General features: G+C 36.3%; 2 protein-coding genes across 2 annotated transcripts; both read left to right on the top strand.

The window, feature by feature from the left end:
* The first annotated feature begins 849 nt into the window (after positions 1 to 849).
* LOC107044093 (laccase-1) lies at positions 850 to 6,824 on the top strand. Its single transcript, XM_015265843.2, has 9 exons — positions 850 to 1,136; positions 2,073 to 2,386; positions 3,419 to 3,629; positions 3,848 to 4,125; positions 4,253 to 4,376; positions 4,856 to 5,091; positions 5,160 to 5,346; positions 5,607 to 6,041; positions 6,382 to 6,824. Exons 1-9 carry the CDS (start codon positions 1,076 to 1,078, stop codon positions 6,711 to 6,713), a joined length of 2,178 nt encoding a protein of 725 aa, XP_015121329.1. The 5' UTR covers positions 850 to 1,075; the 3' UTR covers positions 6,714 to 6,824.
* A 3,438-nt stretch (positions 6,825 to 10,262) lies between these two features.
* LOC107043703 (L-ascorbate oxidase-like) lies at positions 10,263 to 14,319 on the top strand. Its single transcript, XM_015265288.1, has 9 exons — positions 10,263 to 10,326; positions 10,604 to 10,902; positions 11,071 to 11,281; positions 11,879 to 12,156; positions 12,295 to 12,418; positions 12,636 to 12,874; positions 12,944 to 13,103; positions 13,240 to 13,674; positions 14,051 to 14,319. The coding sequence occupies exons 1-9, from the start codon at positions 10,263 to 10,265 to the stop codon at positions 14,317 to 14,319; spliced, it is 2,079 nt and encodes a 692-aa protein (XP_015120774.1).
* The last annotated feature ends 58 nt before the right edge of the window (positions 14,320 to 14,377 follow it).

Below are 14,377 nucleotides of genomic sequence, written 5' to 3'. Positions count from 1 at the left end.
GAAACCGTCATACACTAGGAAAAACATGACGTAAATGATCATTCTAAATCACTTTCACGTATAGAACTTGAAATTGTAGATATTATTAATGGATTTTCCTAATGGTTTCAATTTCAAAGAAAAAGAATGAAAATTCAAGTCCACTCACAGTATTTTCCCATTGAAAAAAAAAGATTCCTCATACTATTTGAAATTTCTTAAAATTTAAGTGATAGTTGCATTTGAATGGTTGGTTGAAATTGGCAATATCAATTCAATTTAAAATATTCATTTTTTCATGAAATCTCTTCTTAATTTTGGAAATTGAAAGAAAATTTTGTTTTTACAATTGTAAAAATTGTAAAAATTAAACAGGTAAAAAGGTGATTTATTTGACATTTCAGAATGAATGTAGTAACTAAAAAGAAAAACCATTTTCAAAGATTTGTTTCCAGCACTGCAACATGAATAAACAAGCCAGGATTGCGTAAAATAACCATGAAGCAGTTGAGTAAGAATTACGTTAACACGATAAGAGCGCGTGTGACTGCTTTCGCTCAGTGCGTGATGACACTGAAACGAGTTTTCCTACATAAATTCAAATTCTGTGGGATTAATAATAATTTCAATGATAATTGCGCTTCTACAATGAAGTCATGGATGAAAATGCCCGTTAATTGATAACAATTATAACTCACAAGTGGCAATGGAAACGAGTGATAAAGCCATAGCTATCAGGTAGCTCTCTTATCACTGCCAATTTGCAAATGCCGACAATGACTTATCACTTTAATTTAGTCAGTGGATTGGGATCTCCGTGAGCGGTGAACTATTCAAGCGCACGTTTTTTTTTCTTTATTAATGGTGAAAGATATGTCTGAGGAACGGGGGAATACCTGCCTCTCATGGAAAATCCAGCGTCGTCTTTACCCAAACGGTTAAACTGTGCTGTCCAAATCGCTTGGACAGTCCGACATCGCTCTTTCATTACTCAAGTGCCTGACTAAGTGGGTAGTGGGTAATGAGTGGTGGATGATTGTTGATATTGTGTCAAATCTTTTTCAACTGCATTTGAACAAGTTATTGGATTAAAATCATGGTCAAATGGAGCGTTTTGACGAGTTTGTTACTCGTTGGATTGAATTTATCTGCAGAGGGTGAGTTTTTAATTTCATGACTGTCTAACTCATTGGTAGTGATTCACTGACACTGGTTTTTGGCCCTACTTTTTTATTTATTTAATGAGTCGTAACATGAATCTAATACACATGCAAATTACACGTGATTGTAAAAAATTATGAAGTGATTAACACTCGCCGCAATCACTTTGGACATTTTAACGTTGTTTTTTTCTAATTAGAAACATTAACACGAGTTCAATACCACAAATGAAGGAATTATAAGTTTTCTATTACATACTCTCTGTTATCGTTTAGTTATCAAACCAAAAACATTCCCAAAATTTGTGATTAACACATGTTTACAATAAAATAAGCAAACTTATTGTTCATAACTTCAATGTCACGAACAAGAAAATGATTTACTTGCAATAAACTTGTCCCTAATTCTTTACTATTCAGAAGAATATGAGTTATCAATTGTAAAAATCCATAAAAAAGTGTGAAAATGGTGATTAGCATGTGTTTAAAGTAAAGTTCTCCATTGTTAATCAATTCAAAGTCATGACCGAGGGAACGATAATTTTCCTATTAAATATTATCTGTAATCCCTGACTACTCAAGCAAATACGAGTTATCAATCGAAAAAATTGATAAAAAATTGAAAAACTCGTGATGAACACGCGTTGACAATAAAATAAAACACTCCATTGTTCATAAATTCAAAGTCAAGAACAAGAGAATAATAAAATTCCCTGGAATGTTCCCCTAATTTTTTTCATTGAAACAAATACAAGGTATTAATGCAAAAAATGGATAAAAGAATTCCGAAACTCGTGACAAACACGGGTTTAAAAATGAACTAAGTAACGAATATGAATGGAAATTTTGTACTCAACACATCTTTCTAATCCCCCTTAATGCATTATTAAACACGCCCACAACATTGATGAAATACCGGCATTATCTTTACAGCGTCAATAATCGTTAACGCGCCTGAGGATGAAGAGCACCTGGATTTGCCTCCCTCCCCCTTTGACTCATCCCACGAGGAAGAGAATTTGGTCGACCTATCCAAGCACCCCTGCCGTCGAGCCTGCAAGGACAATTCCACCCCGATGGAGTGTCACTACTCCTTTGAAGTGGAATCTTACAGGACCATGAGCAAAGCTTGTTACAATTGTCCTCTGAATGTCACTCAGTGCTTTCTTCCTCATTGCATTCCAGCCGATGGCTTCAAACGATCGTTGCAGATTGTGAATCGTCAGTTACCGGGTCCTACCATCGAGGTACATGAATAATTGAGGGAAAAAATCATGAAATTTCAAATTTCCCCAAGAATTCAATGAAATTCTACATTTTTAAGCACAACAACGACAAGATTTCCCCAATTCACACGAATTTTCAATGAAAACATGGATATTCTGTCCTAAAATTCTAACCGTGAATTTCTAACAAGTGGGCCAGAAATTGGAGCGACAAAAATTTCAATTTATAATTTTCCTGAAATTAAGAGAAATGTTGGTCATTGAGAAAAAAATATGTCAATTATAATTAGATAATAGCGCAGATAATTAACATAAAATAATGCCCAAGTAATTATTTATACATTCGGCCACGAAGCGGAACAACAATTATAATAAAGAGTGAAGGCTCGTTACGATCGCGTCCTTGATCAATATCACGAGATTGTAGTCTGATGAGGCGCGAAAAAAAATCAGCTCAACAATTATTTGAAAGCACGTGCAACGAACAATCACGTGACTGTGGCAGAAGCAAAAAGGAGATTTTCAGTCGCATCACCCTTGGCCTATTCTCCTATTATTTATTCATTCATTTGGAAATGAATGAATGGCACATGTTCGGTGATTTCAGCTGATGAGTCAATAAAAATCGGTTAATGGAGTAAAAAAAGTGAAAAACTACCTTGAGGTATCTTAATCACACGTTGAATATTTTAAGACAATTTTTTCTATCTGTTCTTTAAATTAATTGCGTTTTTTCTCGCGCCTCATTCTCAGTAATCTCAAATTATCTCTAATTTATAAAGTTTTTTATGCTTTCAATGATCATTACTTCAAGACTTGGATAATTTTTCCTACATTTAGCGACAGCAAATTGACCCATTACGTCTGCAACAATGAAAACTCCCCACCGGATACTTGAAAAATAATTAATAACCACCGGATAATGATCGGATACACTCGATGCCAATCTCCTGTTCTCTAACCGACAATTCAATTCATAAAATACCCTACTGCAGAAACAGCAGGCTTGCTTTGCAGTAGTGCGAATAGTCACGGCATAAATCATTTCATTAGGTTTGCCAAGGAGATAGACTCATCGTTGATGTAACAAACCTTCTGTTGGCGGAGAGCACATCATTGCATTGGCATGGCCAGCATCATCGCACCTCGCCCTACATGGATGGTGTTCCTTACGTCACTCAGTGCCCAATACCTCCAGGTTCAACATTTCGGTATCATTACACTGCAGCTACTTCGGGAACACATTTTTGGCATTCTCACTCGGGTATTTATCACCGTTTTAGTTATACTGACTATCGCCCAATTTAAATACTTGTGAAAATTAAGCTTCATTTTCTTTATTTAAATTTCATCCACTCATCCACTCTTAAATGCATTATAAAAAGGCTGAATAGTTTTCTATTTTTCATCATTTGTCGTCGACTTTTCAATGATCCGTAATTGTTGAAAAAAAAAATGAACAATCTATTTAAATTGTTGAAGGATTTCAAAGAGGTGACGGAGTGTTCGGTCCTCTAATTGTCCGTCCTCAAGAGGGCAGAGATCACCATAAAGACCGGTATGACGTCGATGAGCATATAATTACGATTCTCGACTGGGACCATGTGAGTGGTAACGACAAATTTCTCGCTCATCATCACTCAACTGGGGACAACAAACCCCCGAATCTTCTTGTCAATGGGTTGGGACCGTACGACTCGAATCATATTGACGCGAACATTCCCAAGAATATGCCTTATGCTGAGTTCCTCGTGGATAAGGTAATTTTTTTTCGTGAAATAGAAAAATGGAATTTCTTTATGAGGGCTCTATTATTTTTTATTCACTAATTCATTCTAAATAGAATTCAATTGTAAACTTGTGATTAGTGATGATAATGATTTCTAGGGCTCAAGACATCGTTTTCGTCTTATAAATGCTGGATTCCTCAACTGTCCAATTGAAATATCTATTGATAATCATACAATGGATATAGTTAGCACCGATGGAAATGACATAGAACCCGTGAAAGGTTCGTAATCAAAGAAACATGAAAAAAAAGCAGTAAAAAGTTATCAACATGCGATTAAATTTTTATGTATGAACACCTGGCAGACAAAAGTAGTAGAACTGAATTGTTCGACATAGAATAATTTGCAGCTTATCTGAAAAATTATTCTAAACTGGGGAAAAATTCAATTTTTAATATCGGTTCACATTTCAAAAACATGAAAAAAAATTTTGCCAATTTTCAATGGATAAATTGACATTTCAGAAGGATTTTAAATAAAAATTCGTGAAATACCATTTGATTTTTCATGTGATTTTTCTTCTCAGGAGTCCGATTCCGATGGCTTGTAACAGTGAGAAGGGAGATGGGAGGTTTTCTTTTACATTGTTCTAACTGAGGAAACACATGACAAGTGTCTCACTTGTAAAAAATCGGACCCCTGAGCATTCCGGAACTCGTGACGATTACGGTTTTCATTACATCATTTGTATATTTTTCAGCGAGTTCACTCGTCACTTACGCAGGTGAAAGGTTCGACTTGATAGTGAAAATGAATCAACGGATCGATAATTACTGGATACGTTTTCGCGGTCTGATGGACTGCGACGAGAGATTTTTGAATGTTAAACAGAAGGCGATTCTAAAGTACAAAGGAGCACCCGACACGCTGCCCGGGGAGAATAAATACTGGATGAATTTCAGACACGATAGTGATAATAACACTCAACCTGCAATGGTGAAAAACTTGAATTTTCATTATTCAAGCATCCAATCGGTTTTTTAAAGAATTAATTTCAATTTTAGATAGTAAATGCCTTGAATAAGGGAACGGAATCAAACGATACGATAAGCATTCCCCTGTTAAAAACATTAGAATTAGACAATGAGGAGAATCTCCTAAAACCAGATTATCAATTCTACTTGGCGTATGATTTTTATGGCAAGAATAATCCTCATTTCAATCGTAAGAATATGTACGGATTTCATCAAGGTGGGTGTTCAATACAGCTATCTAATGGCAATTATTATATTAATAAAAATAGTAATAATTTTTAAATTAAGTATTGAGTGCAACTAAAAATATGGAAAATAAAAAACTGTAAATAAATGATTTCTATAAAGAAATATTTTGAGTTAAAAGAATTGAAAAGAAGAATGAAAATTGCATCATTCAATGAATGTTGAATTTCATTGAATTATTTATGTTCATATGGAGCAATTTTTCATGAAAATTTTTTACTCTGGTTTCAGTTAAAGACCACGCAGTGCGGCTATTCACCCCACAACTGAACCACATATCGATGAAATTACCCAATTTTCCACTGCTACCCCAACGCGACTCAATAAACCCTGACCAATTCTGCAATTCCTCAACAGTGGGTGACTGCAAGCACAAGTACTGTGCGTGCACTCACGTCCTCCAAGTAAATCTTGGGAGTGTCGTTGAGCTGGTGTTGGTAGACGAAGGTGTTACATACGATGCAAATCACCCGTTTCATTTGCATGGCAGTGCATTCCGAGTTATAGCGATGGCACGAATTGGAAAAAGCGTGACTGTCGATCAGATCAAGGAGTTGGATGCAGCTGGTCGCATTGAGAGACGACTGGATAGCGCCCCATTGAAGGACACGGTTACTGTGCCTGATGGGGGTTATACAATCGTTCGTTTCTATGCTGATAATCCAGGTGAGCAATTTAAGGAGGCAATAATATAATCCCTTCATTCGACATTTCTACATTCATTTTTATATTTTCTATTCATGGAATAATTCAGTAGCAAAGCGGTAAAGGATCACGGGGTAACGCGTTAGGCTGTGACTCCGTACGTTGTAGGCTCGACCACCTGTCCCCCTCCAACAGAATTATTTTATATATTTTAATTTTTTTCACCTTCAAAATGAGACTTGATTTATCGAAATTGTTCCATTCAGTCAGTTTCACTCTCCTCTGGAAAAACGATGGAAATTCGAGTGCATTAATGAAAAATGTAAAATAATTATGTGACAATTTTCTTTTTATGTTCAAGGATATTGGCTATTCCACTGTCACATCGAGTTCCACGTGGAAATCGGTATGGCTGTGATATTCAAAGTCGGTGAGCACAAAGAGATGAAGCCAGTGCCTGTGGACTTTCCACAGTGTGGCAATTGGAAACCAACGGGTTCTCCTGAGATTGTTGCCAAACCAACGACATCTCCCCCCAGTAGTGATGTATGCAACGAAGTACTGGCACCCGCCAAACTAAACATAAATTTAAAGGACCTAGGATATTTATCGTCCTCATCGAATCCCCCCCCATTTGCGCTTCTTCGGGAAATCGTTGTGGTTATTGCTATCGTAGTTATGACAGTATTTTAGGATTACGTAGTCCCAATAATTCAGAGTGATATTTTTATATTTTCTTACATTATTATTGTAGTAGTATGTTAATTGTAAATTACAAATACAAGTATAAAATGTCGCATTTAATATTTGGCTGATTTAAGGTTCAAGAATAGAATAAATAATTCTTCTACACCGAGAGGAAAAAGCATCATAACGCCTGTTTGTTATATTGATAATCAAGGCTGGTACTTGTGCACTTTTATTTCTGCATCGATAACTATTTTTCAGAAAGTAGGAATAACAAATTTCTTCTGTTTGGGCTACACTTGGACTACTACTGTGCGGAGAAAATAATTCATGGGATGGAGCAGTGTAATGACATACTTTTTTTGTCACGAGAACGATCGCGCGCTTGAGCGCGCGTGTTAAGGGTGCCAAGTGAATTTGAAAAAAGATTCAAAAAAAATTTTTTCTTTCCCTCCATCATTGGAGAAATATGTATTCATCCATCCGACGAAATTTCAAACCCGCAACCGGAACTAGACATCGAGAAAATAAATGCGGGAAATCCTCTATTTCGCGTGACGAACCTCGAGAAAGCATGGGATCAAATGGGTACGGCGGGTTGAAATATCTCTCTTATTCACCCCGGTACCCCATTGTTTTTTGTCGCCATCACATTGAACACATCATTCCCCATATCTTCAAATTTTTTCAAATTTTTCTTGAGTTCCTAGGGGGTTGAAACGTTCAATTTAATCAAAACTCCATAAGAGGCCGTGTATAAGACTGATTTTGTTTATTTAATTTCTCGATATCCATAAGTTCTAAAATTTTAAAATTGTCACCGATGTTCACCATCTGTTTAATACTATTAATTTAAAAAATTATAACTTTGTTGGTGAATGTCAATTTTCAAGGTCATCGCCAAATTCACTTGGCACCCTTAAAGACAACGAAAACCGAAAGCCGGCCGAAGTCGAACACGTGTGGGCGGATCCGAATGTTCGACCAATGAAATTCGAGGAATGAGCGTTACGCTACAGCTTACGACGTATGTTCTTTTTAGAATAGGATACGGCCAATAAAAAACTTTTCTAGCTCATATGCACTGAGAGAAAAATTTGAAGTTCGATTTACAATAAGAAAATAGTTGAGGCATTTTGGTGAATGATACGATTTTTTTTTTGTATGCGGCACATAACATTGTAGTAACTCTCACCATGACTGAGAGGAATCAGATGAAATTTTTCTTTCGTTTACTGCAGAATGAGGGACTTGTTACGCGATTGCAAATGCCAAAACCGAAATCGACGTCCGTTCTAGAGTTGGAACATTACACAGAGTTTCGTCACCTTCTATCCCCCGAACTAAAAAGATCTTCAATTATTCCCTGGATTCAGATTAAAGGCACTAGATATTCTGACGGATCAGTCGTTGTGATTGATCTTGGTGAAGAATTTCCAGTATTCGGTGAAATCATTTTCATCCTTTCTCCCGGGAACGCAAACTGTGCATTTTTTGGTGAAAAAACATTTAGTAGAAAAATTCAATTCCTATATTAATGCGTATCAAGTCACATTAACCCAAACATGGGCATGGATAAGCTATACTAAATTGATAACACATGTTCCGACGATTGTACGCTTAGCAAGTGATGGGAAGTATTACATTACTATTCGTCATAATATATGAGAACGTACCAGCCCTAAAGTAGTCATGGATTCATGACTCAGAAAGATAACCCTCCGAAGAATGAATCAATCATTCCATTTTTTATCTTTTGCTCATGTTTTTTCTTTGTCATCCTACCTGCTATCTTAAAATTAATCATTTAATCCTTTTTGTAGCTGATGAAATTTTCAAAGGAAAATTTCAACTGATATTTTCCTCTATAGGATTCTTTAATATTGAAATCTACTATCCAAGAAAGGTTGAGGGAATTTTCGAATATTTTTAGCTATTTGATGACAGATGAATTTTTGAATATTTTATCACTCTTCTATACTGTGTTGAAATATTTATTGTCTTCCAAATGGTCCAAGTGAGAAAACCATAATTAAATTTGTGTGTATATAAGCTCTAGGATTATTCGTGCGTACAGGGAAAATCTAAAGCCAGAAACGGAATAATCAATGTAACAATATGTTCCACAAATCGTAGCTTTAAGAAATACATGAACCGATAGAAAAAACACCCTGAACGTGAGAATCAATGTAAATAATTCTAGATTAATAAGAAAATAATGTATAATGTACCTACATGTCAAAATTCCCAAACATGTATCTGAGCCAATTATAGAGATAATTCATGTCCAAATAATAATAAATACAAGAAAAGACTTGTCATCAACTACTCAATGTGTGAATATGTTCATTCTGGAAGGAAAATCCCTATGAGGAGAGAGAAAATTTCTCAGTTATTTCTCAATTCTCTAAGTTTTTTCATAATTAAGTAACCAATGATGAAATAATGAATCAAACTGACGAAGAAAGTGATTATGAACAGAAGGCCATGCACTGTCTCCCTGCACGTGCGCATAATTATTCAAATAAACATGCTAAATGCCACTGGCGCCAGGAAAGAATTGATGAGTTCCCCAATGCTTAAAGGTTATCTTGTCCTATTGAAATTCAAGTTGGGTGGTTTCATTGTCTAATCGGGCAGAGAAAGTTCATGGCTGATAGGGAAAATATAATATTCGGCAAACACTTCTGTTCTGTAGTAATTCATAAAGAGAATCGGCGGGTACTGGATTTGAGTGTTTTTGGTACTTTTGAGAAGTACAAAACACACTTGGACCAAGTTTTTTCCGGTACTCAGGAAAAGTGTTTTCGGGCACTTGATACAAGTGAAATCGGTACTGTTCAAAAGTTTATAGAAAACTTGGAGAAAAAAACTAGAACCCAGTTCATTCCTGACTCTCAGGAAGTGAAAAAATTGTCTTTTCCCAAGTAAAATTTTGTCCTTGGGAGAAGTGATTTTCGGACTCAAGTTGAATAACTGGTACTAGACAAAAGTTTTTTTTTTTTAAGTGTAGTAGTGCTTTACGGGCGCTATACGCGTCCATAAATCGCTGGCGACGACCGCCATAATAAAAAATATGACACACGGTCTAAAAAAACTTTTCTAGCTCATAGAATTACACACATTTCGCACATTCGCCAGAAAAGTTTTTTTAGGGCTCAGCTCAAAATGCACTATTTTTCCGAACGAGGCAGCGGAGTGTCAGCACCTTTGATGTTTACCCCCACTCTATACCCCAAAATGAGACAGAGAAAGTATCTTCAACTTTCCTGTCCAAATCACTCGGACAATCCGACATCGCTCATTCATTACTTAAGTGTCCGTCTAAGCGGCTAGTGGTTAACGAGTGGTAGGTGATTGCGAAAAATTCACTTCCTTCAATGTCGGTCTCCTCAAAATTTCTATCAAACCGTTCATGAAGTGTCAATTCTTCCCATTGGCTGGTATAAATTATTTATGTACCTCGATGGTAGGTCCGTCTAAGCGGCTAGTGGTTAACGAGTGGTAGGTGATTGGTGATATTTTGTTGAATTTTGTTGTTACCAAATTAAAGTCATGTTCAAGTGGATCGTTGTGACAAATTTGTTACTCGTTGTATCGAATTTATCGGCGGCAAGGGGTGAGTTTTTAAAAGCCAAATTGAATTAATTCATGTTTACCATTTGGATACATATGTTGATGATTTTTTAATGATACTTTCTCTTCATTAGAAAATGAAAAGAAAATAACATTGTTTATGAGTTGAATGTTACGAACGAGGGAATGATAAGTTTCCTATTAAATATTTTACCTCATAAAAAAAAAAACTTTAAAAAATTCCAAAAAACCCGTCATAATTACGTGGAATCAACTCCTACGCCCATAATATACATGAGTCACTGGTATTATTTTGATAGCGTCACTAATTGTTAACGGCTATGAAAATGGAGAGCACCTGGATTTGCCTCCCTTCCCCGAAGAAGAGGATTTCGTCGACCTATCCAAGCACCCCTGCCGTCGTCCTTGCAAGGAGCATTCCACCCCGATGGAGTGTCACTACGTCTTCAAAGTGGAGTCTTACACAACCATGAGCAAAGCTTGTTACGATTGTCCTCTGAATGTCACTCAGTGCTTTCTTCCTCATTGCATTCCAGCTGATGGTTTGAGAAGATCGGTGCAGGTTGTGAATCGTCAATTGCCTGGACCTACCATCGAGGTACATAAATAATTTATACCAGCCAATGGCAAGAATTGACACTTCATGAACGGTTTGATAGAAATTTTGTGGAGACCGACATTAAAGGAAGTGAATTTTTCGCAATTTTCCTAATGATCGGATGCACTCAACGTCAATTTCCTGCTCTTAATTAAATCATTTTGTTAGATTTGCCAAGGAGACAGACTCATCGTTGATGTACAGAACCTTTTGCTCACAGAGAGCACATCATTGCATTGGCATGGCCAGCATCATCGCGCCTCCCCGTACATGGATGGTGTTCCTTACATCACTCAGTGTCCAATACTGCCAGGTTCAACATTTCGGTATCATTATCCTGCAGATACTTCGGGAACGCATTTCTGGCATTCTCACATTGGTATTTGTCATTGTTTATTCATTATAAAATTGTGTGAAATACGCAACCACTTTAGAAATTATTTACTTGGTATAAATTCTATTGAAAATTTCTCGAGTTCTTTTGCTGATTTTATTCATTGAAAAATGCCAACAGATTTCGATTCTTCTACTACTCACAATCTATATTTTCTTCATAAAATTTCCTTGGCATGTTTTTTTGTTATTTCCCCTCATCTTGTATTGTAAATTTGAACAAAAAAAGCTTTAAATTAATTTTTCATGGATTTTCTCATAAAGAATGATAAAAAATTAATTACATGTAAAAATTCTATCTAATCACTGATATTTTGAGAAATTTCCATCTCGAGAATCAAACAAAACAAATGGAACATTTGAGCCGAAGAATTTATATTGAAAATATCACAATAGAATAAGTTCAATAGAAAAATATTTTATTAGTTGCCCATAAATTCATTCCAACAAAAGAAAAAGAAACGCGCACATAAGCTGCAGAATTTTTCACTTGTCTAGTGAATTAGCAAAATTTTTCTATATTCTTTCGTACATGATATAAAAATGGAAATGTATGAATTTTTTTCGTACAATAATATTCAAGGTTACCAAAGAGGCGATGGAGTATCCGGTCCTCTGATTGTCCGTCCTAAAGAAAATAGAAATCGCCATAAGCACCTGTATGACGTTGATGAGCATATAATTACAATTTTCGACTGGGACCATCGGACTTGTAACGACAAATTTCTCACTCCTCATCACTCAATTCTGGATAATAAACCCGTGAATTTTCTTATCAATGGGTTGGGGCCATACCAGTCGAATCATAGTAACGAGGGCATTCCCAAGAACATGCCTTATGCTGAGTTTATCGTGGAGCAGGTAATTGTCTCCGTAAAATAAAACAAACAACTGAATTTCTTTAACAGTGTTACATTATTTTTTCGTCACTATGTGAATGAGTCTAAATCATTCACAGACAATTGTAAATTTTTAATTGGTGATTATAATTACTTCTAGGGGTCAAGACATCGTTTTCGTCTTATAAATGCTGGATTCCTCAGCTGTCCAATCGAAATATCTATCGATAATCACACAATGTTTATAGTGAGCACCGATGGAAATGATATAAAACCCGTAAAAGGTTCGTAAGCATTCTGGCAATTTCACACGGAGAAAAAAATCAAAGAAGTTGCAAGAAAAAAAACAAAAATGAGTAGAAATTTCCTGAAATACGTTCAAGTTTAGCCGCTTTTCACATTTTTATTCATTTTCTAATCAGCTAGTTTGTATGACAATTTTTCCACGGATCTAATTTGTGACTAGTTCGGTTTTAATTACGTTATTTGTATATTTTCCAGCGAGCTCACTTGTCACTTACGCAGGTGAAAGGTTCGACTTCATAGTGGAAATGAATCAACGGGTCGATAATTACTGGATACGTTTGCGCGGTCTAATGGACTGCGACAAGAAACTTTTTAATGTCAAACAGCAGGCGATCCTGAGGTACAAACGAGCACCCGACGGGGAACCAAAGAATAGTAAATACTGGGTTAATTTCAAACACGATGGTGATGATGATAACGATCAACCGGTCATGGTGAGAAACCTCAATTTCCATCATTAAATGAGCCAATTGATTAAAAATACAAATTAATTATCATTTTAGGTAGTGAATGCAGTGAACAACGGAACTGAATCAAAAGATACGATAAGCATTGCCCTGTTGAATTCATTACAACCAAATGTTGTTGGGAATCTTCTAGAACCCGACTATCAATTCTACTTGGCGTATGATTTTTATGACAAAGATAATCCCATCTTCAATGGTAAGAATATGTTTTTTGCGGAAATTATAGTATTAGAAACAGTGAAAATTTGAAGATTAAAGAAGAAAAAACAACCGACATTTTTATGTCCCTGTATATAATTAATTTTTCGTTGAAATGATTCATTTTGTTTCAGTTAAAGACCACAAAGTGCGACTATTGACCCCCCAACTGAACCACATCTCGATGAAATTCACCAATTTTCCACTGCTATCTCAACGCGGCTCAATAAGCCCCGGCCAATTCTGCAATTCCTCAACAATGGGTGACTGCAAGAACAAGTACTGTGCATGCACTCACGTGCTTCAAGTAGATCTTGGGAGTGTTGTGGAGCTGGTGTTGGTGGACGAAGGTGTTAGACTCAATGTAAATCATCCATTTCATTTGCATGGTACGGCATTCCGAGTTATAGCAATGGGTCAAATTGGAGAGAACGTGACTGTCGACGAGATTAAGAAGTTGGATGCAACTGGTCAGATTAAGAGACAACTGGAGAACACCCCATTGAAGGACACGGTTACTGTACCTCGTGGGGGTTATACAATCATTCGATTTTATGCTGATAATCCAGGTAAGACGTTCCCTTTTACCTGAAATTATACGCACTCAAGGGTTCGGAGCCAGACGGAGCCAGACGCCCGCCCCTCATTAATTGTTAGAATATCGTCCCCCATATTATCCACTGCTATTTCACCTATTGTCCAGAAATGACACTTGTGAGACAAATAAAAAGACACAGGCATTTTATACAGAAGAGAAACGGCCCTCGAGTGAAATTTCTCGATTTTTTTTTGTTTTTGTGTACCTTTAAAATGAGACTTGATTGACATTGTCATTTGAAAATGATGTGTTTTACTCTGCTCTGGAAAAAACGGTCGATATAAATTCAAATGAATTGATAAATAGAAAATGCCAAATAGTTTTGCAATTTTTTTTTCATGTTTCAGGGTATTGGCTATTCCACTGTCACATCGAGTTCCACATGGAAATGGGTATGGCTGTGATATTTAAAGTAGGTGAGCACGAAGAGATGCTGCCAGTGCCCGACAATTTCCCTGCTTGTGGCGATTGGAAACCAATGAGTCCTCCGGAGATTTTTCCGAAATCACCGATGAAGGGTCTCTTCAGCAAGCCTCCCCAGCAACCGTACCACGTACAGGAACCCGCAAAAAAACAAAGGAACCACTCAGTTGAAATATGGGACCTCTACCTTTGATGCTCATTTCCTATTTCCTGTTAGATTCGATAATTATTCTAATATTCGAATTCTCATG

Source organism: Diachasma alloeum, unplaced genomic scaffold (genome assembly GCF_001412515.2).
Source record: "Diachasma alloeum isolate Michigan unplaced genomic scaffold, Dall2.0 Dall_scaffold_00180, whole genome shotgun sequence".
In the NCBI taxonomy this organism is placed as follows: Eukaryota; Metazoa; Arthropoda; class Insecta; order Hymenoptera; family Braconidae; genus Diachasma; species Diachasma alloeum.
Note: the sequence above shows the minus strand (reverse complement) of the source record. Positions and strands in the feature narration are given on the sequence as shown.

Excerpts from the sequence above, each read along its gene's own strand:
- LOC107044093 (XM_015265843.2), top strand. The coding sequence starts at position 1,076 with ATGGTCAAATGGAGCGTTTTGACGAGTTTGTTACTCGTTGGATTGAAT. Across the intron at positions 1,137-2,072 it reads ATTGAATTTATCTGCAGAGG|CGTCAATAATCGTTAACGCG; the intron begins GTGAGTTTTTAA and ends TTATCTTTACAG. Across the intron at positions 6,042-6,381 it reads TTTCTATGCTGATAATCCAG|GATATTGGCTATTCCACTGT; the intron begins GTGAGCAATTTA and ends TTTATGTTCAAG.
- LOC107043703 (XM_015265288.1), top strand. The coding sequence starts at position 10,263 with ATGTTCAAGTGGATCGTTGTGACAAATTTGTTACTCGTTGTATCGAAT. Across the intron at positions 13,104-13,239 it reads AGATAATCCCATCTTCAATG|TTAAAGACCACAAAGTGCGA; the intron begins GTAAGAATATGT and ends ATTTTGTTTCAG. Across the intron at positions 13,675-14,050 it reads ATTTTATGCTGATAATCCAG|GGTATTGGCTATTCCACTGT; the intron begins GTAAGACGTTCC and ends TTCATGTTTCAG.